Genomic DNA, 23,518 nt, shown 5'->3' with positions numbered 1-23,518 from the left:
AAACAACTGAGATATTGCATTTACCAAGAAATGGCGAAAGATTTTCCTGTCATGATAGGCCCCTCCCACTTTTCACAGCCTGCTCTATTTGCCATAGCAATGTGCTTCCATCTAATAAGATTCATCCTACAGTGTTTTGAAGTCAACACGACATATCGTCTGTCCGCTACAGCTGCTCGTGTAGGACGAACACAGAAGTGGCGCCCTCTGAGAACGCAAGGCATTATGGGTAAATTGGTTATGGAGTTTTGTTTATGGCTGGACAGTCGTCGTGTGTATCAAATATGAAGCAGTTTGAATTTAGCATTCTGGAGTTAAAAGCTTTTTCCTATTACAGCGTGCTGATGGCGAAGGATTCTCCTGTGTCATGATAGGCCCCTCCCACTTTTCACAGCCTGGTATATTTGCCATAGCAATGTGCTTCCATCTAATAAGATTCATCCTACAGTGTTTTCAAGTCAACACGACATATCGTCTGTCCGCTACAGCGGCTCGAGTAGAACGACCACAGAAGCGGCGCCCTCTGAGAACGCAAGGCATTGTGGGTAAATTGGTTATCGTTTGTTGTTTAGCTCTGAACAGTGATCGTGTTTATCAAATATGAAGCAGTTTGAACTTTGCACTCTAGAGTTATAAGCGTTTTTGTATAACGGCGTAGTTATGGCGAGGGATTTTCGTGTGTCATTATAGGCCCCTCCCACTGGCCATGATGGATAATTTGGTCATCGAGCGTTGTTTATGGATGGACAATCATCGTGTGTATCAAATATGAAGCAGTTTGAACTTTGCATTGAAGCGTTATAAGCATTTTCCTAATATAGCGTGCTGATGGCGAAGGATTCTCCCGTGTCATTATAGGCCCCTCCCACTGCTCACAGCCTGTTTTTTCTTCCATAGCAATTTGCTCCCCTCTGTGTAGGTTAATCCTACAGTGTTTTGAAGTCAACACGACATATCGTCTGTCCACTACAGCTGCTCGTGTAGGCCGACCACAGAAGCGGCGCCTACTGAGAACGCAAGGCATTGTGGGTAAATTGGTTATCGTTTGTTGTTTAGCTCTGGACAGTGATCGTGTGTATCAAATATGAAGCAGTTTGAACTTTGCACTCTAGAGTTATAAGCGTTTTCGTATAACGGCGTAGTTATGGCGAGGGATTTTCCTGTGTCATGATAGGCCCCTCCCACTTTTCACAGCCTGCTCTATTTGCCATAGCAATGTGCTTCCATCTAATAAGATTCATCCTACAGTGTTTTGAAGTCAACACGACATATCGTCTGTCCGCTACAGCTGCTCGTGTAGGACGACCACAGAAGCGGCGCCCTCTGAGAACGCAAGGCATTGTGGGTAAATTGGTTATCGTTTGTCGTTTAGCTGTGGACAGTGATCGTGTGTATCAAATATGAAGCAGTTTGAACTTTGCACTCTAGAGTTATAAGCGTTTTCGTATAACGGCGTAGTTATGGCGAGGGATTTTCATGTGTCATTATAGGCCCCTCCCACTGGCAATGATGGGTAATTTGGTCATCGAGCGTTGTTCATGGATGGACAATCATCGTGTGTATCAAATTTGAAGCAGTTTGAACTTTGCATTAAAGCGTTATAAGCATTTTCCTATTATAGCGTGCTGATGGCGAAGGATTCTCCCGTGTCATTATAGGCCCCTCCCACTGATCACAGCCTGTTTTTTCTTCCATAGCAATTTGCTCCCCTCTGTGTAGGTTCATCCTACAGTGTTTTGAAGTCAACACGACATATCGTCTGTCCACTACAGCTGCTCGTGTAGGACGACCACAGAAGCGGCGCCCTCTGAGAACGCAAGGCATTGTGGGTAAATTGGTTATCGTTTGTTGTTTAGCTCTGGACAGTGATCGTGTGTATCAAATATGAAGCAGTTTGAACTTTGCACTCTAGAGTTATAAGCGTTTTCGTATAACGGCGTAGTTATGGCGAGGGATTTTCTTGTGTCATGATAGTCCCCTCCCACTTTTCACAGCCTGCTCTATTTGCCATTGCAATGTGCTTCCATCTAATAAGATTCATCCTACAGTGTTTTGAAGTCAACACGACATATCGTCTGTCCGCTACAGCTGCTCGTGTAGGACGACCACAGAAGCGGCGCTCTCTGAGAACGCAAGGCATTGTGGGTAAATTGGTTATCGTTTGTTGTTTAGCTCTGGACAGTGATCGTGTGTATCAAATATGAAGCAGTTTGAACTTTGCATTCTAGAGTTATAAGCTTTTTCCTAGAACGGCGTCCTGTAAATGCTAACCGTGTACATGACCTTAAATGACACCGGTCGAAAACACAAGGCATGATGGGAAATGTTTCAAAGCAGTCATGACCAAGCTTGGGCACATGTCCTTTGTGTGAAATTTGAAGCTGATCGAAGTTTGTGTGTCAGAGTTATGGAGATTTGGAATTTTTTGCGTGCTAACGAAAATTAGCATTGCAGTTTTGTGGCGGCGCCACGACCAAACCGTGACAGATACGCTACGCGTGCGTTTTCTGTCCGTTTTCTGTCCGTTTTTTTTCACGCCACCAAATTATCAAATTTTTCGCCAGGCCTGAGGTGCGTGCAAATTTCGGTGAGTTTTCGGGCATTTTTAGGGGGTCGAATTAGCGATCAAAGGCGGGCGGGGTATAATAATAATAATAGGAAATAAAAGCGAAAACAATAGGTTCCTCTGTCCCATTCTGGGACATCGGAACCTAATAATAATAATAATAGTAACAAACCGGTGCACCTTATAGTCCGGTGCACCTTATGTATGAATATATAGACCCAACCAGACCCATTCATTGATAGTGCGCCTTATAATCCGGGGCGCCATATAGTCCGAAAAATACGGGTACTGTAAAAAAAATACTCAAAATAGATTCAGAGGTTAAACAGATGGCAGTATGTACGTGTCCCTCGAAACCTGCTGCCGTCTAATGCGCTCAATGTTTATGCGTCACTGATAGTCATGACAGCTGCCAGTTAACACCTGCCTATCCAAAATGGTACATGAATGCAAAAGTTCCCACATGTAGTTGTATTTTTAGTAAATCACATTACGTGCACTAAATTGATGTACCAGAGGCTAAATAATGTTAATCTGTATGTTTAACCATGACATTCTTTGTTGTGCAGGGTTAGTAGGTCAAAATGGAACTTTGGGAAATCAGGCCTAAAGTTGGGAGATTCAAAAGCGACCAGTAGTTTTGGAAAATATTAATTTCATAAACTTTTTTTTAACGACACAGAAAAACATTGGGACACATCTGATCATTCTAATTTAGATAAATACTTTTAGTTCAACGTCTGATTTTACAAAGCAAAATACTAGGAAACAGGGTTGGGGTCAATTGTACTTGTAATCGAATAATTGACTTTTTAATTGTAATTGGCATGAAAAGTCTATAAAAACTGTAATTTATAATATAATTAAACACAAGACTGGGGAACTGTGGTATTAAGTTCTATGACTTACACGTAGGCCTACCTACCTGAGGATCTTTTTACTGTTTAAAAATGTAAATCGAGGGGTACACGCACACACCAAAAATATGAATTTAAGTCATGGGTCAAACCTGACCCGATATCATAAGAGATCATAAAAAAGCTAACACAAGAGGATGGTTGACTTTTAAGGGTTTATTTATAAATTGGCTCAACAATTGTGATTAATTGTAATTGAACTGTATTAATTGAGAATTTAATTGTAATTGATTTCATGGGGAAATAATGATTATCATTTTAATTGTAATTAGCAAAAAATACTGGCAACGTAATCGCGTTGTAATTGAGCATGGATAATTAAAGACGTAATTGTAGTTGAAAAATGTAATTGACCCCAACCCTGCTTAGAAATAAAGCGATCAAATTAGCTAAATAACATAAATGCACGACTTTCAGCCTAATTATGGGATCCTTTTAAAGGGTGTTGTGCTCTCATGCAGGTGATATAAATAAAAAGTCAAAGCGGGAGAAAGTTCAAAGTTTAGGTGACAAAGCACATTTTTTAAATGTATTCGCTTGTTTATCATCACTTTCAAGCTCGGGAGAGAACAATGGTGACACCATGAACTTCAGTGTTTGTTTTCTTCCATGTGGGTGAATGTGAGCGGCCGCCCTCCAGCAATTCCACTCAGCTCAGAGAAAACACATCAAAGGAAGTGGGAGTGCTTCAGCTAAAAAAAAAATGACTTCATTAATAATTCCCCTTGATTTATTTTGGACTCTTCTACATCTAAAGATCTACCGTGCACTTAGCTTCACGACAGTTTGATGCTGAAGAGTGAGGAAACCCCTCGTCTCCCATAATGAGACATTACATCATTAAATCTTCAAATGACATAAAATCAGAGCAAAGAAAACTCTGCTAATTGCACTGTTTTCAAAATTATGAGTCTAACATAAAACCATTGATCGGATCTGTTAGAGCAGAGCAACGCTGACTCATAACTGGAAATCCACATCCAACATTCAGCTAATTGTGCCCTCGAGCTACGCATGGATTTGGTTTTTGGGAGGATTGAAAGTCAATGAATGTAAGGCCTAAAAGATGATTTAGAACCATTCAAAAGCACAAGCGGACAGGGTGACCTTCCTTCACAGGATGGCAGATGGAGGAATTCAATGTAGAATGCAAAGTGAACACGTCTCTCCAATCTGAGGAAGTTGGCGAGATTCGATCTTAAGTTTCCTTTTTTTCTGTCTCAGGCTCGGTCAACTCGGGCAAGAGTTCAGGCAAGGACTCAGTGGAGAAAAAAACAAAACAGGAGTCCAGGAATGACTCATGAAACCCTTGGAAAAACTAGGCTAAATGATTAAACTGACACTAAAAACACATTTATGACAAAAAAAACCAAACGATTAATAGACAATAAAACATTACAATAGGATGATCAGCTGCTTTTTGTAAAGATCAGCTGGTTCAGAACGCTGCAGCTCAGGTCTTAACCAGAACAAAGAGGTCAGAACACATTACTCCAGTTTTAAAATCTTTACACTGGCTCCCAGTCAGCCTCAGAATAGACTTTAAAGTTCTGCTGCTGGTGTATAAATCTGTGAATGGGTTTGGTCCAGAATACATCAGTGAGATGGTAGTCAGGTAAGGGTGGTTGCCAACTTTAATGTTCTTATAGATTTTAAGCTTGAATGTTTTCTGTTGCACTTTTTGATCATGTAACGCACATTGAGTTGCCTTGTGTATGAAATGTGCTATACAAATACATTTTCCTTGTCTTGTCTTGCCTTGGAAGTCTTAAGAGTAGTCATTCTTAAAGACTGACGATAAAGTCTGTTATAAGGAAAAAGTGGCTTTTAGTTTTCACAACTTTCAAACAATCAAGAATTCACACCCAGATACTTAAACTCTGCTACTTTAAAACTACTGTGTTTTCTGGGATAAAAGTCACTGCTATTTACCTCGATCAAGGAGGTAATATTTTCACCGGTGTTCTTTATTTGTTTGTCAGTAAGCAGGATTTAAAGCTAAAGTTTGTAGAATCGTGAGATGCTCCACACTCCCCCCTCCCCCCCCGAACGAAACTCACTGGTCCTCTTGTTAACGCTTGCGCGAACGCGTACAACTGTGGAGCTCTTAGTGACTTTTTTCTTAATAGAGACTAGTGACAAATGTAGGGACTTTATCTTATGTTATCAGAGAGTAGTCTGATGTTTTAAAGACATGAAAGCACGTATCACTCACTGCTGTGAGGACAGTAAGAGGCTCACAGTCACAGCTGCTCCTCACACACAAGCAGCCGCAGCCGAGCCCAGCTGATCAGAGCAGGCACACTCCACATCCAGACTGCAAATGAATTGCATCTGTTTTTTCCACCTAAGATAATGTTTCTCTTGGGTTTACAAGTGATTATCACACTCTCTCTGACTCGCTATGTGGGGCAGAGCGCGCACAGACTGAAAGCGGATGGCGCGCAGTCCCCCACATACCGAGTTGAAGGATCCTCCGCGGAGTCCGTTCTTCCCCAACACGTTTGTGACTTTAAACTGTTGCTTCTCCACCTCGGTCTTCCTTTTTCCTCTTGCTTTGCTGTGTAATTGCTGTGCCAAAAGCCACGATGGAGACCTCTGCTTGAACATCTGCCACGGCACTTCCACTACTCTCAGATCGTGAACACAAATAGACTTTTGACGAGCAGCTCGAGCAGCCAATAGCAACAGTTCATGGATCGCTCTGTTGGTAGAAAGAGCTCCACTTTAATGGTCAAATTGGTTTGAAGAAGTCGTATGTGTGTACACGCTGGGCGCGTCAGCCACTCAGTCCTTTGATAACCCGTCAAGGTAGCCAAGTAGTGGATTTGGTGACTACAAGGGTAGTAGCTGAACATGTTAAAGGTTGAATGGTCAAAATTGTTTGAAGAATGGCTGGGGATGAAGGGCTTGAAAGTTGAAAAACCTGAACTTTCCAATAGAAATTCATTCATTCATTTAATATGTAAAAAAGTTTAAGTTTCAAATTATAAAAGCAATAGCATAAATCACGGGAACTTTCTGAATTTTTTTGAGAGCTTTTTTGTCGGACAAATGGTGTAGGAGGAGTTAACGCAGACGGAAGAAAAAACCAATAACAATAGTGAGAATGCCTCCTGTATCCTCACTAATAATAGATTGACCTTATCAACCATATATAGATTTTTGGTATGATTTTGTGAAGTTTATTAGAAGAAGCTACATTATTTAAGCTCAATCAGTGATAAAGAGGTGAAAGGCACTGACACAGGGCTCAGGGCAGACACAGAGAGAGACGGAAATGTATTTACTGCCAAAGTTCATTAGAAGACTTTAACTTGGCAAGTTTTTGGACAGTGGAAGGAGAAAAACCGAACTCCTGAATGAACTTCCAGCCTCTGCTCTGATCCATGATCTCCGCTCACCTCCGCTCTCTGTTTTTAGCATTCGCTCAGCAAATCAGTTCAGCCCTCAGCAATTACTCTGTTTCCTCAAGGTCTTTGCTCTGCATCGTTTCCCTCATCATGAGGTCAAAAACTCTCGTTTTCCATGCATTTCATTTGCGCAAAACAAAGGGCTGCAGTTAAGAGCCTGCAGCACAGTTTGCAAAGTTTAGTCCCCTCGGGAACCAAAGTGAAGACTGCTGACAAGGCGTTAGAATTCACTGGCTTTTTCTCAGCTTCAAACAGACAAACGATGCATCACGACTCAACAATACGCTCAGAAACCTAGTCAGTGTCGACAAGAAGCTAATGTTAAAGGAAATGATGTACGCTGAAATTATCACACACACATGCTGACTAAAAATTTCTCACAACAAAATATTGAATTGGATGAAAACTGAAAATAATTGCAGAATAAAATAAATGATAAAATAAATTAAAAGTAAATTAAATTAAATAAAACTAAATAAAATGAAGTTACATAGAATACAATACGTGAGAAATCATATTAGATTAGATCAATCAAGACAAATTGCATTAACAGAAAATCTTACAATTAAATAGTGCGTTGGATGAAAAATGTGTGTGTTTTTTTTTTTAAAACAAACTACATTTACAGAGAAAATGCACGAGTACTTTAGCCTCCCTCTGGATGAAAATGTAAGATAAAAGTTAAATTAAATAAAACAAAAAATATATAGTTAAATGAAATGAATGAAAAAAATACAATAAAGTCCAATTAGATTAAATTAAAAACAACTACATAAAATAAAATTACATAGAATAACATTAAATCAAATAAAATCTTGCATTCTTACAAATATTGTAACTGGATGAAAAATGTATTTAAATAACGTATATCTAAATTAAATAAAACAAAATTAAATAATGTGAAATAAAATTAAAAAAAAAAAAAAATACATTTACATAGAAAATGCATGAGCACGTTAGCCTCCCTCTGGATGAAAATGTAAGATTAAAGTTAAATAAAATTGAACTAAAATAAATGACAATATAAAATAGAGTCCAATTAATTCAAATTAAATAAACCTAAATGCAACAAAGTTACATAAAATACAATAAGACTAAATATAACAAAATTAAATTAAATAAATAAAAAAAATTGCATTAAGGGAGAAAATGTAGCATTCTTACAATCACATATTGTATTGGATGAAAAATGTATTTAAAAAAAAAGTATAACTAAATTAATTAAAACTAAATGAAATAATGTGAAATAAAATAAAACAAATAAACAGCATTTACAGAGAAATACATGAGCGCTTTAGCCTCCCTCTCACCAGGGGCGCTAAAGCAACCCTGTTGAATTTTTCAGCAGGGAAAAAATCTAGAATAAATCAACAAGCATCAAACAAACACAAACAGTAGGACCTTACAGGACGGTTCTAAATATTCTAAACAAAGAAGAACCCTGATTGGGTAAATCGGAAATGCACGACAAGTTACCAACAAAAAAAATGACAGAATAATAATTATGAGAACTCTGTCTCTCTGTTATTCTTATTGTGAGAATGTTTTACAGTGTTCTCACAGTCATAAATGTGAGCAGCATCTAAAGTAGCTGGGTTTTTATGGTGCTGCTGGACAGCTGGGGAATTTAAAAAGTACACTGTTGTCGTCGCCTTGGCCTTTACAAGAGTATGTCTCTGTTTTTAAATTTCTGGGACTAGAAATACCACTAAGAATTCATTGTAGGCAGCTCGCCATGCAAAATAAATTGCTAAAAGGTCAATGTGACATTTTTAAAATTCTAGCACGTCAAAGTTACTTGAAAGTCAAGTAAATTATCGTAAAGGCATTCTGGCATCCATACTGTTAAGGTCACAGATGTTGGATTAGCCCAACTGAGCCAACGCCAGAGGTGACAAGTACTAATACTTAATTACTCTACTTAAGTAAACTACTGATGCCAGAAAAAACTACTCGAGTATTTTTTAAACAAATATATTTACTTTCTTTTCCTTACATTTTAAAAATGAACTTGTTACTTTTAAGACCTTCGAAGATGACGTCACGACGTAAGAAGACGCAAAATGTTGGTAGCTTGAGCTTTTTTCTGTTAGGCAGGTCCTTTAGTTTTGTGGTTAACATTTTAAAGTTATTAAAACATTAACCTCAAAGCTGCTCTGGGTTTAATTGAGCATTTGCTTTTTTTTTTTCTTCAAACATTTTATTTACAAATTCTATCAATAAGTGCTAACCATGTACCAGTTTTCTACAAGTTCTTAAACATGTCAAACTCAAAGCTGCTCTGGGTTTTATTGAACATTTGCAGTTATTTTTCTTGACACATTTTATTTGCTCTATATGCTGTAAAGTGTCCTTGAGTGTCTCTAAAAGCACTTTTAAATAAAATGTATTATTATAATTTGCTGGTTTGAAAACTCTGTTATTGAAGAAACATTTGTTTTACTTTTTACTTTTTTACTTAAAGCAGAAGTAAGTAACTTTTTCACCTTAATAAATCCTTCTCATAGTCCCTGTAAGGGTAATACAAATGTTTATGGGGTGATTGGGGGGCCTTTCATTCCCCCCTACTGTCTCTGGCCAGAAAACCGCACTTGCAACTTTCCTGCCTTCCACCCTTTGGCAAGACGTACTGATTTACGTCGGCCCGATACAAACTAATGCTAGATTATGATACACACATTTGTCTACAGATTCACTTTTCTCAAACTTATATCATGGTGGAGCCAGCAGAGGAACCCTTTGTCCAAGCAACGAAGCAACTCCATGCAGTGACAGCTCTGCAGCAACACACAATCACGTACTGTTGTCACGGCAACAGGCACGCGCACACACTCACAACCCAGCGCTCCATCAGGCAGCACACACACAAATATCCATCCATCTATCTATTTACTGTATCTATCATCCATCCATTTTCAGAGCCACTTTGTCAGCACACAAACAAACACACACACTTCCACACTCCACGTTCTCATGCGTCGGAACCATGCCGACGCGTGAGAAGGGCGCCGCCTTAGTGCTTCTCCCATTGGTTTTCGGGCCAAACGAGGTGTCAGCGGAAAGGTCCGCTCCACCCGAGTCTGTGCAATTCTCCCAAGTAGAGTCAGAACTGTGCCAGCTAGAGGCGAAACACACAATAGCGGTGCAAAAAAAGTGCTCATTTCATGGAAAATATGGCACCAGCGGAGGAGTTTTGATTCCCGAGTCCGAATATATGGTTTATTTTCAGCAGCAGGGTCGGGTTTATGCTAATGATGACACAGAAATTTGAAACACAGTTTGTGAAGCCTAGCTCCACAATTACATTATAAATGGTTGAATGGCTTTGTACATGTTTTAAGGAACACATTTATGACCTATTTTAATATGTTTAGAAGAAAATGTCAGAATTTGCTTTCCAAGGACTTTAAACAAGCACATTTGATTGGTTTGTGGACTAGGAACACCACAAACTCAACATGAGCAGCGTTTAACCTTCCTGCTGCTGCAAAGTCAAAGACGTGAAGTTTACATGGGGATAAGGAGAGGTGAAACCGATCGATGGAACTAGTTATCTACCCTGAACACACCTCGTATGAGAGGAAGTCTTCACTTCCGACGCTCTACTATCAGCCTGATTTTGTCCACATTGATCTGAAGTGGCCAACCAAGCAGCTTGTGCATTGATAAGCTGTCAGCGAGTTGAATTCTGCTGCTTGACTTTTATTAACGAGAACAAGATCATGAGTAAAACCAAACCTTCTGTCTGAACTAATACCGTCATAGCTATGATGATTGCTCAATCTCACATTGATTCCTGCCGCAGCGGCAGAAAACTCAAAGGAAGGTCTTGATGATTACATCTGTTCTGCCTGCAGCTGGATGTTAGGCATCATGGAGGTTTAGGTTTCTGTGTTATTCCATGTTTTGACACAGTCAGAAACATTCAAAGGCTGAAAATAGAAGGGAGAAAGTTAGCAGTACAAGGAAGTTACAGTGGAAAATAATGTGAGCTATAGTCGACCAAGGACCGTCACGTATTCATCCATTCATCCATCTGAGCTGGAATAATATACTGTATGTTTTGGTCATGATTGCATTTTATTCCAAAAACTTGAGCGCCAACTTTCTACATGTATTGTGATTACAAGTCGAGCAGTGTATTTATGCTTATCGACAGCAGTGTTTCCCAACCTTTTCTGTCTCATGTACCCCCGAGGCCTCTCTTCAGATTAGGAGAACCCCTTCGTCACTCCAATTTAATTTCTTGTTTTATTTACATGTTGTTAATAGCTTGAAAATGTCAACCTGTAAGTTTAACATACTAAATATCAATTTTGTGCATTACAATTATTGTATAGCAGAGAATATATTTACCTCAATTGTTAGTAAGGTGCATAACATGTTAGTAACAATTAGTAGGATATTAAGGCCACAGTATTGATTATTTCATTAATGCAGTTTATTGTTAATGGGTAGGAAAGATGTTGGATGAGTATGTACAGTGTCTGAAATAGGCTTAAAAATGACTCTGCATGTTGGAAATAGATTACTCAATTTTACCAAGTACCCCATACAATGTGTTCAAGTACCCCTAGGGCAGTGACGTGCCGTCAGGGTAGGCAAGGTAGACAGTGCCTACCCAAGGGTGAATTTATATTTTGATTATTTGTTTTAATTATAATATAATTATAAATTATTTATTTTTCCATTTCCAAAAGCCTACATAACTATAAGTTTGAAAGTGTCCGCATTTTGTGAGTTTCATAGCCCAAATATTAGCCATGTAGGCTACAAATGGAAAAAAAATGTATGTATTGTACACATACATTTCATTTCCTTATTTTCCTTAAAACACAAAAGTTGAATCATACATTTCTATAAACAATATATAAGTCATAATTAAAAAAAAAAAAAACAATGCACATCACAACTGTTTAAAAACATTGGTCTAATAATAACAACGATAATATGTATTTTAAAAAATACATACATACATAAATCTGGGAGAAATATTGATGACTAATATTGTCACAATAAATCCATAAAAATCTGAAAAAAATATTTTTAAATATTTCCAACACATACTATTTATCAGAGGTGAAAGTAATAATTATACTATAAGCACTCACATTACTGTAATTGAGTTGCTTGCTTACATGGATACTTGTACATTTTTTAGTACATTTCAGTAATTCAGTATGAATCATTAATTTTACTTGTACTTAAGTATGTTTTAAGTGAAGTAAAGTAATTCATTATATTTCTACACCCAACCGTTACTGAGTAAATCATTATTTTTTGTGATTATTTTTTTTATTTCAATTTCATGGAGATTTTAGATTTCCATTTATGTGCAAGATTTGGTTTCTTTCTTTTTAAGTTTATACATAACAAGATTTATTGATGAACTTTTACATTGAGTTCTATTTAATTGAGCTACTTTTTACTTAAAGGTTTTACTTAAGTATCTTATGTATGACTTACTTGTACTTGTATTTGAGTACAATTTCAATGAAGTAACAGTACTTCTACTTGAGTAGGAGACTCCAGTACTCTTTACACCTCTACTATTTATCCATCTGCCTTTAATTACCATAAACATCCACTGCCTGGTGTTTGACAGCTGTTGAAAACAATTCCGTTTGAGTTTAACAACCGTCACAGATTTTTCCTCTAAATCCAAGCATCATAATATGTAACATATTGTGGCTGGCTTAAGCAGTGATTTGACAGCCACACACTGTTGATTGTGTCCTGGTGTCTGCTGATGTTTGACAGGAGCAAACGCAAACCGCGGGAAGTGAGACGACAGCGGGATGAACAGCTGGAGACGACACACGGCTGGTGAACAGGAACGAGACGAGACATCAGCGCCGGTTTGATCGCAGAGAGTTCGTTTGGGGAAAATGTTCACGTCAGCTTTTAATAAAAAAGTAAGATGAGGGATGTTTTTTTTTTTTTTAAAACAACATTTCAACAAACAGATTTCTCTGAATATATTTCAAAACAAGTCTCAAGGTTGCAAGTTGAATGTCTATGTACAAAAAAAAGATTTCTATAACAATTTTAAGGAAATGGCCAAAGATGGTTGTCAAAAATGAGGTTCTCAACCTGTGGATCAGAACCCAAAAGTGGCTCACGAACCTATTTTTAGTAGGTCGTGATCATTCTTCCGAGCAAAAAAATTGTTAAAATGTTTTTGTTATTTAAAATGGTCTACATTTTACATCTTTTTTTTAATTAAAACAATGTAAACCTATTTAAAAAGTAACAAGAAAACAAGTCTGTTGAAATTATTTCTATGATTTTATCTAAATGGAATCATCTCTAAGCTTTAAATTAAAAGTTAGCTCACTGATTGTAAAACTGTTTATATTTCAGGTTCAGATGCAGCATTTTAACATGAAAAAAAAATTGAAAAGCTACACATCTTATGTCTTTTGTTTGGGTTGTACTTGGAGCGTACATTGAAAAGAAACACCACCATCTACTCCATCAACAGAAATTAGGTGGCCCCCATGTGCCATGTAGCTAATTTGGCTATCAAACTTGGTGGTGGTGTAATTCAACCCCCAACCTGAGAGGCAGTAATGAGTCACGGTAGTATTCACCATGTCAATCACACACAGAGAGGAAGCCAATGTATTGACTATGATCGAAATGTTAAACTAACGTACTACTCATACTGTCTGACGTTAAAATTAGTATGAAGTGAGTTCACATTCTCATAGAAAGATTGAGTACATAAAAAATACCAGGATGTATACTATATCGGGACATTTTTAAAGTATGCACAGTGGACACACTAGTCATACTCAACCGCTCCATGATGCATTGCGTGCGGAACGTAAAATCATCCTGAGACCGGCTTCAAGCTAAAAGTCAAACATTCCCTTTTCAAAATAAAAACATCTCTTCTTGTCTTCCTTTAGTTTTTAACGCTATAGTAAACAGGGCTCTTGTTTTAAAGTTAACCAGAAGTTTTGTCAGTAGCACAATGGCAATTCTCCAAAAATCTCAGCGAGTTTTATGGATCAAATGACCACATGTTGATATTTTATTTGGTCACTTTCTCACTTAAAATGTTTTCAGAACTTTCAAAGGTGGAGAAAGAACTGAGATATTTAGCCTCAGTGTGCTTCAGGTTTTTGTCATAGGTTCAAAATGCATCTTGGGAAACTTGGAAGTATACTTCAGTGGGAACGCTCATCATCCTAATCCTCCTAATCATACTTGTAGTATATAGTAGACAGTATATACTCTTTGAGTTTACAGTGCATAGTACAGAGTATGCCATTTTGAACACAGCCTTTAAGCTAATCAATGCCCCGTTGAGCTTAGCTTTTTTTTTTGCACTTTTTTGCATTTGTTCTGATATTCAAATGAAACTTTTTGTGTTTATTTAAATTATTAAATGAAAATAAATAATCTAATCAACCCTGTGGTTACATGTGCATCCAATTGTTGAATTGCATGGCTCAGTGCCATACTCGTAAAGTAATGTTGGACACAATGAAAGTGGCTTTTTAGAAACTCTTTAAACAGGTCTTCTTAAGGCCTCCGATTTTCCATAATAGCGACAAAACGGACAAAAAACACTTGCTAAAATGATAATGGCAATATTGTACATATTTAATTTATTTTTTTATTTTTTATTATAATTCATTTTAAACAAATTTCCAGACGGACGGAACTGTCAATTCTCACACAAAATGTGATGTAATATAATAAGTCTTTATGCTACCAAAGTCTAGCTTTAGCAAGTGGCTGGGCATCAATTCTTGTGCAAAATCTTACGCAATCTCAGTTACAGTTCACACCATTAACCGTTTTGTTTGGCAACATTTTGGGAAGTTTGATAGCCTGTAATGAAAGCCGATGAAACAAAAACAAAATGGAAATATGCCAATTTATGCGGAAATGGGTGAACTGAAATGTAATTTGGGGAAATTTGGAAACATAAAATCAGAGGCTCTAACTTATGCTGTAGAAAAGTGTGAAATGCATCAATGTGTAGGTAAGTAAAACGTAAAAGATTGTGGAAAAACCTCCTCAATTGAATCGTGTTTTATGGCTCAATCGATTTCCCTTTCATTTCAAACACATCCTTTTTCTTCCTCGAGCAGAAATTCACCTTTTCTATCTGCCCTCTTTGTACAGCTTCAATGAAGCGCTGAAAACTCAGTGCACAAGGACACTTGAGTAGACGCTGTTTCTCCTCCTTTAGACAGAAACGTTTTCCCTCTTGAAGGGAGCTATTCATCAGTGTTTCTATAAAGCAGCTTCAAATTAGCAAAGCGGAGAAAAACTGCATTTCAAGCACTCACAGGATTACAGCTTCCACAGACTGATTAGTTAATAAAAACATAATTTATAGATCAGATTTGGGATATAGTATATGCTATAAAACATTGCAGCAAACAACCTTCCCAGAGGCCGTGTGGTTGTGTTGTGTCATCGACGGACTGCGGCTCAGGTCGCCTCACACGGGGAGCTCTTTAGAGGCACACAATGTCGCAGCGCTGGGCCGTGTTGCTACCTTTTTTTATTAGGAGTCGACGTTAGATGGATGTCAAAAGTACAGTAGAGCACAGAGGCTCCTGACAGCCTGCTCTAATTAAGATGAAGGACGTGTGGCGCTGCCGTTGAAGTCGTTAGGATCTATACAGTTCTCATAGATTTGATGTAATGAGGCGTCGTAGCAGACGAACACAAGGCCTGGGTTGGTCTCGAGACAGAGAGAGCAAGAGAGAGAGAGAGAGAGCGAGAGAGCGCGAGCGTGAGAGACGTGACACAAAGAGGGAAATTACAGAAACAGAAAGGCTTGTTAGCGAGTGTCAGTCATCTCATTCAGACTTCCTCTGAGAGGTTTCAACTAAGAGCTGCATTGAAAGAAAAAGATTAGTTTGCTAAATTAAAGTGCCTGCTAAACACTACAAATTAGCATAATAATTATAATACAGAATATAAAGAAGCTTTGAAGCATAAATTTGTTTTTTGAAGATCACGATGATCAGTTGGCTGAAAGTCTTTGTAATACCCCTCCTGGCCAGAGGGGGGCAGTAAGTAGCACCAATAATATATCAAGACTGATTATGATTGACAGCATGTGCAGACAAAAAAAAAAAAAAAAAAAGATTATTGTACGTGTAGTCTGTGGCTGTGTTCCAAATGTACGATAAACTACAGTATATACCGTCTACTATACATTACTAGTATGATAAAAAAAAAAAAAAAATGACCGATGATGAGCGTTCCCACTAAAGTATAATTTCAAGTTTCTCAAGATGCATTTCAAACCTACATAGCCAAAAACCTGAAACACAATGAGGCTAAATTATCTCTGATTCTCCACCTTTGAAAGTTCTGAAAACATTTCAAGTGAGAAAGTGACTCAGTAGAATATCAACATGGGCTCATTTTACCCATAAAACTTGCGGAAACACATTTAGTTCCAACATTTCTGAGATTTTCTAAGACACACCATTGTGCGACTAACAAAACTTCTCGTTAACTTCAAAACAAGAGCCCTATTTATAAAAGCATTAAAAAGCAAATGGAAGACAGGAAGAGATTATTTTATTTTGAAAAGAGGATGTTTCACTTTTAGCTTGAAGCCTGTCTCAGAAAGATTTTACGTTCCGCTCGCAAAGCATCATGGGGCGGTTGAGTATGACTAGTCTGCCCACCATGTACACTACAAAAATATTTTGATATTGTATACATCCGGGTATTTCTCTTGTATTCAATCTTTTATAATATGTTGAAGGTTTCATGCATTCAGACAATTTTTTTCAGGAAATTTACTTTGATCTCCCGACATGTTTCAACTGCCAACTGAGTTATTTCTGGGCGTGGCCCAGAACTCATAAGGACACATGAAAGCGATCAGCAGATACTTTCCTTAGAAAAGAGCTCATCGGGCTACATCAAAGCAATCACGAGATGTAATGAGGAAGACTGACAGCTGGCAGTTGACTCATGTCAGGAGATCAAAGTAAATTACCGCAACATACTTAAAACACGAGTGAACAGACAAAACAGTTCATTGAGAATATCGGTTTTGTGTTCATCTAAACAGGAAGTGCTGCATTAAAAGAAAAATATTGGGTACAATTGACTTGGAAGCGATTCGTCATTTTATTTTGTTTTTAAAATCACCATTTAGACTTATAGTCTTAGAGCTTTAATTGGCAACCTGAAGCAAAGATGCATTAAAATCAATATTATAACACAATAAATCCGAAAAGAGACCACCCACTGACAGCTTTTACTGACTAAATGCTGAAACAAAAAGTTATTTTGGTTTTTCTACCCAGGAAACATGAGATCATAATCATTCTCTGCCAACTTATTTTGTGGTTTATCACACTTTATCTTCCTAAAAAGCCTAATAATACAATGCGCCGATGGTCATTATTCTTTCCATAGTATGACAAACACAAAAAAGCTTTGTTGCTCTGAGTGATTAAGGATCACGCCAATAGTGGTGACAGTTGGTTTCTCAAAATTATACCGAGAAAGCAGATTTATGCACAAATCTTCAGTTTGACCTTTTTTTTGACAGTTTTCTCATCATTTGTAAATCAAAATGCTTTGTGAAGACATTTGATCGATAACATGCAGATGGTTTGGCAGCGTGCTTTATCCTGTCCTCCAGCAATAAATGTGGATTTGATTATGATTTTGAATAATGAACAGCATTGATTTAGCTTAGCATTGAAACATTTCACCATGCTAAGTAGGATATACTAAACTGTGATTAAAAGACATGACAGAGAAGAAAAGCACAGTTTTTCATGTCATTGTTAAAGTTAACAGACCAATTCCCACTCACACACTTTATAACACTTATCTTCCAACATGGCAAAATTTACAAAAATAAACTAAAACTGCAAGTAAGTAAATAATTAACTGACTGTATGTGAACACAGGACGACAGTATAACTCCTCTCCTACCCAGATGAAATGTTTAGAATAGACAGCAAGCTTACAGTTAACTTACACTGCTAGCAGTTAGCTCACACTGCTAGTAGTTAGCTCACACTGCTAGCAGTTAGCTCACACTGCTAGCAGTTAGCCCACACTGCTAGCAGTGAGCTGCATTCTGAGCATATCGTAAACATATGCTTTCAAATTCTTGTTCAATACATTTTCAATGTTCATATTCAGATATTTTCCAAACTGATTTTTTATTTATTTATTTATTTATATATATATATAATTATTTTTTTATTTTTTTTACAGCATTTTGAATTTTACTGTCATGTGAACAATTGGAGTAAATGCAAAAACTGCTTTTTAAACATCAATTTTTCACTTATGCCATTTTTCACTTAGCCAAAAAATCATTGTTAAAAACAAATGACCAACATCTCCATCCTGCCTAAATGCAATGTGCGTATTTTGTCTTAATAACTGAATTATTAACAGCTGCTTCAAATATGCCTTTAAACACCAACTGCTGCCGTCTTCTTTGGACTAAAATTACCTGGCCCCAACCATTGCTGTGCAGCAGCTTTTTTCATTATTTAGCTTTAGGCAAATTAACCAAAACAGTTTTTGTAAATTGAAATAGAAAAAGAGAAACTCAAATATATAGTAAATGGCGCATCAATTGATTAGATATTGGCTTATCTGGGCTAATGTTATACCAATTAATGCTTAACCTCGTGTGTTTTTCAACCTTGGGGTTGGGAACCCATGTGGGGTCGCCTGGAATTAAAATTTCAGGCGAGATACCTGAAAAAAAAAAACTTTGGTAACAAAGTAAATAAATATCAGATAAGTGTATCCTACACTTAAACTTTCTCAAATATAAATCTAGTTCAAATGAAATGCAGTATAAAACTATCCGAGGTGGCGCACTAATCCTGGCTGATCTGTATTTGTAGTACACTTTAATGAATATGATCAAAAATGAATTCTAGAAAAAAAATTGTTTCTGGGGTCGTCAGATATTTATGATATTAAATGGAGGTTACAGCCCATGTGTGATTCTTTTGAAATGCGAAAAAATATTGAACTAGTCTTTTACTATGGTCTACTGTCAGTGGTCATTCATAAACATTAATGTATATAAGTCCCACCTTCGTCCTATAGACCCCTATACAAATGTAAAGAAGCGCTGTGATCGCCCAGCCAATAGACTTCGACTTCCTGTAAAACTGCCAATACAGATGGTCAAAATACACATTTTTTCTGTGCTGCTTCACTGCACACGGAGAATCTAAAGTTATTTAACAGATTAACAGTTCTGAGACACCCAGCATACATTCAAAGCTCACTTCCCTTTCTCTCTCTCCCTCTCTCACTGCTTAACACTATCCAGATCTGACACCAATGATGTCATCCTTTTCCATCTTGAGAATGAATGGGAAACTGGCGCCCAACCAGCTGCATTCACTTGCCCGACAAACTAACTTCTACATTCTTCTTTGAGGCGGTCGACCCACAGAAGTGAGCGTTGTGTGTGGTGTAACCGCTGAATGTTAGGGAGCATAAAGAAGTGCTGTGTGTGGAGGAAGGACACGGCACCCAGACGCTGGTGCAACAGGAGCAAAAAAAAAATCATATTTACAAAAGGCAAATTTGACTTATTTGCATAGTAAATGGAATGTTACAGCTTTATAATAAGTTGTGGTTTTACAGCTCAATTAATAGCGATAATGAATAAACCTAGCTATGCATTAATAAACACACATTTTATAAACTACAAAGGTCAGACACAGTTAGTCTGAAGGTAATGAATCATCAACATTCACACCACATACTGCATCTCCAGCTGAATTCGAAAGAGGCTTCTTTTAAACTTTATCAATTACGCACATGGCCCCTGACTGGAGCCGGCAAATTAATAAATCAACTTCAATTTATGTTTCGTTCCAGAAGCCGCTGCAAAGTTACATGGCAATGATTAATGTCTCGATGACCCAGGGATAAAAAAGAATGACAACGTGCGGTGAGAAGTAAGCAATTTCATATTCCACGGCGCTCCGACCCTTCAATTTCACACTTATTTACATCTGGTGTGGAGCACTAATTTGCTGCGGTTGGTTTTTGTGTGCACCGTTGTCCTGGAGTCGGCTCACGATTCAACCCGTGGATCCCAGGCAGAGCGCGAAAGCCCCGCTGTGCGCTCAATTATCATAAAAGAAGTCAATAAAGCTCAAGAAAGCTTTGTAACAGTCATCACTCCTGTGAGCGTGCACACACTCACACAAACCTGGAGGAGTGAGTGGAAAAGTAAATACAAGATGAATATTCACAGGGGAAAAAGAAGAAAAGTAGAAGATCCATGCACTGCAATGACATGAAGGGAAAAGCTCTCCCAGTGAAAAGTGTGGAACAGAGGAATAAAATCAGAATCTGAGCAGCACAGCAGGCAGACACTGATCCATGAGCCCGATTGGCTGTCCTACCTGTAACCCTCGCCTCCGCAGAATGCTGGACTCGTCCATGGCGAGGAGCGCCGGTTTCTCCTGCAGCACTAACAGAGCTCTGCCATGCTGCACTGCCTCCTCCCTCCCTTCAGCTAAATCTGATCTTAGCAGCTGCTAAACACTTTCATCACAACTTATCTGATTGGAGGCGGGCGGTCAGCTGACACCTCCTCTTGTTTCTCTGCTCTGTAACTTCAGGAGTGAAGCATAGAGCGGGAGAGAGAGGAGATGGGCAGCTCTAGTATTGCGTAGCAACGGGGTGGGGTTGGGGGTGGGGGTGGAGGGATAGGGAAGGGACAAGCGGGAGCCCCCAGACTCATTTCACCCAGCCGCCACGCTTTTTTAGCACCCGAGATGACCGTGAAAATGAGAGGATATCCTCCCTGGGATTGTTCTGCTCCAAGCTGGACAATGAATGGAGCATCCTGTGGAGCTCACCGCTCTTATCGCAGTCGGCGGAAAGAGCACAACAACACACACCTGAAAGTAAGGGAAAGGACAGAGGCATGAAGGCTGCGATTACAGCTGGCATTTAAGGTGAGAGGGGGAAAGGAAAGGAGCGAAGACAACAATAAGCATTAGCAGGAAGGCTGGTTTTTAGGAGCTTTCAGTAAAAAGACAAAAATGCCCTTTAAAAGTAAACCACAAAGACCTGAAGTTTATAAAGTTTGAAGAGGAAAAAAACACACAAACAAATGCAAACAAAAAACATCTCCTTTGGCAAAAGGTTGGGCGATATATCGTGCAACAAGATATTGCGATATTAAAACGTCTCAAGATGTATAGTTGAGTGCTATCTCGTGGCAAGGAGGTCAGGAAAAAATCTACATGATCTACGACGAACCAGATTGTTCTAGTTTGTTTCATTTTTTTCCTATTCCTATTGAATTGAAAAGACCATACACAATAAGTACACAAATGTAAATAGTGTCTGGTTGATGGGTTCGGGCTTAAAGAGACATCATTCAGGTAGGACAGCAGCCCCGCAGGGCACCGTCCAAGGAGGAGCCGCCCCATGCCGCACCCGCAGGCATGCAAGAGCACGGCCCTCGCCCCCCGCCAAGATCGGCCCAGCAAGCAACCTGAGCCCGCTGGACCCCGAGGGCACCCTCCGGCACAAGGACAGCAGCCCAGGCCACGGCGAGAGGGAGGCACACCAACAACACATACCTGGTGTGGTGCAGCAGCCCCCCAGCCAAGGGTGGCCGGACCCACCCCCCATCCTAGACAGCAAGACAGACCCACCAGGCAATCGACAGCATCCCCAACCACCGGATCAATGAGCACCACCAAGCAGCATCATACCTAAGGGCCACACAACCCCGTCCCAGCACAGATGATAGAATATCCCCAGCGTGCCCACTTACAACGCACCGGGCCGGGCCAAAACACCGCAGAGACTGCCACCAAGATCCCTGGGAGAGGAGGCCAACATCCAGCCACAACAGAAAAGGAGGGGATCCCACACACCCCGCAAGGCCGACACAGCTTGGAGAGACCCAACGAAGCGCAGGAACACCCCCCAAAAGCGAACCGCCATAGCCGACTGCAGCTTCCCAATGTAATTGTGTTCTACGCGACGGCCCAAGCCTCAACACACAGGCCGAGCACCCACCTGCTAGGCTTAAATGTGTGAACCCACCGACCACCTCTCCATTCCCCAATGGAATGCAGATCTTCCGTCACCACTTGGGATAGCGGGGGTCGACAGTCTCCGTCACCTTTATTTTGTCTGTTTTACAATAAAGTGTTAGTTTAGCTTTAGTTTAGTGCAACAATGATGCAGTGGCGGCTGGTGCATTTTTCTCAACTATTACCAGCGCCCTCTGCTGGTCCAAACAAATATCTGACGTAAATCAGTGCAATGACTGTTAAGGCACAAAATACATTTTCAGTTGCACTTTTAAAAGTAAAAAGAACTATTATGCAGTTTTGCATTGTTTACTATAGAACCAGAATTAAAATTAATAAGCTTGTTCTTCATTTGTATTATTCCTTTATTTATTTCATTCAAGATTTATTTTTAGTTAAATTGCATTGTTTTGAATAGTTTATCAAGGTATTTTTTTGACAATGAAAAATAAAAATAAAATAATACAGTATTTTCCCAAAAAAAATAAAGGAATATTTTTCAGTCATCATTTGTCTACAGTCTCATTTTGTAAAATAAATCGTGACAGAATCGTATCGTGAACCCAGTACAGTGAATGACATTGTATCGGGAGTTGAGTGAATCGTTACATCCCTAGTATTTTTGTATCTTTCTGTTGTGTTTTTGTGCATTTTTTGTATAATTATTGTTTTTGGTGCCATTGTAGTGTGATTGAGGAGTCATTTTGTGTATTTTTTGTGTAAATATTTAGTTTTGTGTATTTTTTGTATAAATATTTAGTTTTGTGTATTTTTTGTATAAATATTTAGTTTTGTGTATTTTGAGCCATTTTCATATTTTTGTTGTATTTTTCTGTAATGTATGTTTTTGAAGTCATCATTGTGTTATATTTATCTTTCAGTTGTATTTTTGTGCATTTTTCGCATCTTGCTAAGAGAGACATGGAAGTACAACGAAAAAATAAACGTTTTGCAAATGGTTTAATTTTACGGGACATGTGCATGATAAATGTGTTTGTTGTTTTTAATACTCATTTTTATTTATTTTTGTTTGATGTATTTTTCTGTAATGTATGTTTTTTGGAGCAATTTTGTGTGTTTTTGGAGCATTTTTGTATATTTTTATGCATTTCTGTTGTAATTTTGTGTACTTTTTGTATAAATATTGTTTAGTTTTTTGTTTTATTTTACTCATTTAGTATATTTTTATTATAAATACTGTGTGTGTGTGTGTGTGTGTGTGTGTGTGTGTGTGTGTGTACATCCATCTCCTCCGTGCGTTATCTTCACACACACACGCGTCTTGCTAAGAGAGACACGGAAGTACCGTGAAAAATAAACGTTTTGCAACACCAAAGTCGCAACTCTCTCTAAACGGCTCTGTGTGCTCCGCATCAGCCGTGTGTGCGTGTGTTTACATTGTAGCTGCTAGCATCCTTTCTTAGCACATAGAATAATATAAGAACACTTAACCTTGCGCAGAACAAACAATAACCAAAGTAGAGCCGTGTTGTGGACCCACAAAAACGTTACATTCCTCTGTCTGAATAACCAGATAGTTTGTGATAAGGTTGAGTAACGTCCGTC

The 23,518-nt window shown here is 38.5% G+C and overlaps 1 protein-coding gene across 6 annotated transcripts in view; it reads right to left on the bottom strand.

Annotated features, from left to right (window-relative positions):
* mast4 (microtubule associated serine/threonine kinase family member 4) overlaps nt 1-23,518 on the bottom strand; it is a 172,802-nt gene that overhangs the window by 67,147 nt on the left and 82,137 nt on the right. The window contains exon 1 of one of the 6 annotated variants that reach the window (XM_028463628.1): nt 20,300-20,413. The exons of the other annotated variants lie outside the window; for them this stretch is intronic. Within the exon in view, the coding sequence (XP_028319429.1) occupies nt 20,300-20,338 (39 nt within the window). The 5' untranslated portion in view covers nt 20,339-20,413. Of the gene's footprint in view, nt 1-20,299; nt 20,414-23,518 lie in introns of those variants that run through there. 6 annotated transcript variants of the gene reach the window in all.

Source organism: Gouania willdenowi, chromosome 12 (assembly GCF_900634775.1).
Source record: "Gouania willdenowi chromosome 12, fGouWil2.1, whole genome shotgun sequence".
Classification (NCBI taxonomy): Eukaryota; Metazoa; Chordata; class Actinopteri; order Blenniiformes; family Gobiesocidae; genus Gouania; species Gouania willdenowi.
The sequence above is the reverse complement of the archived record's forward strand: the minus strand, read 5'-3'. Positions and strand labels throughout refer to the sequence as shown.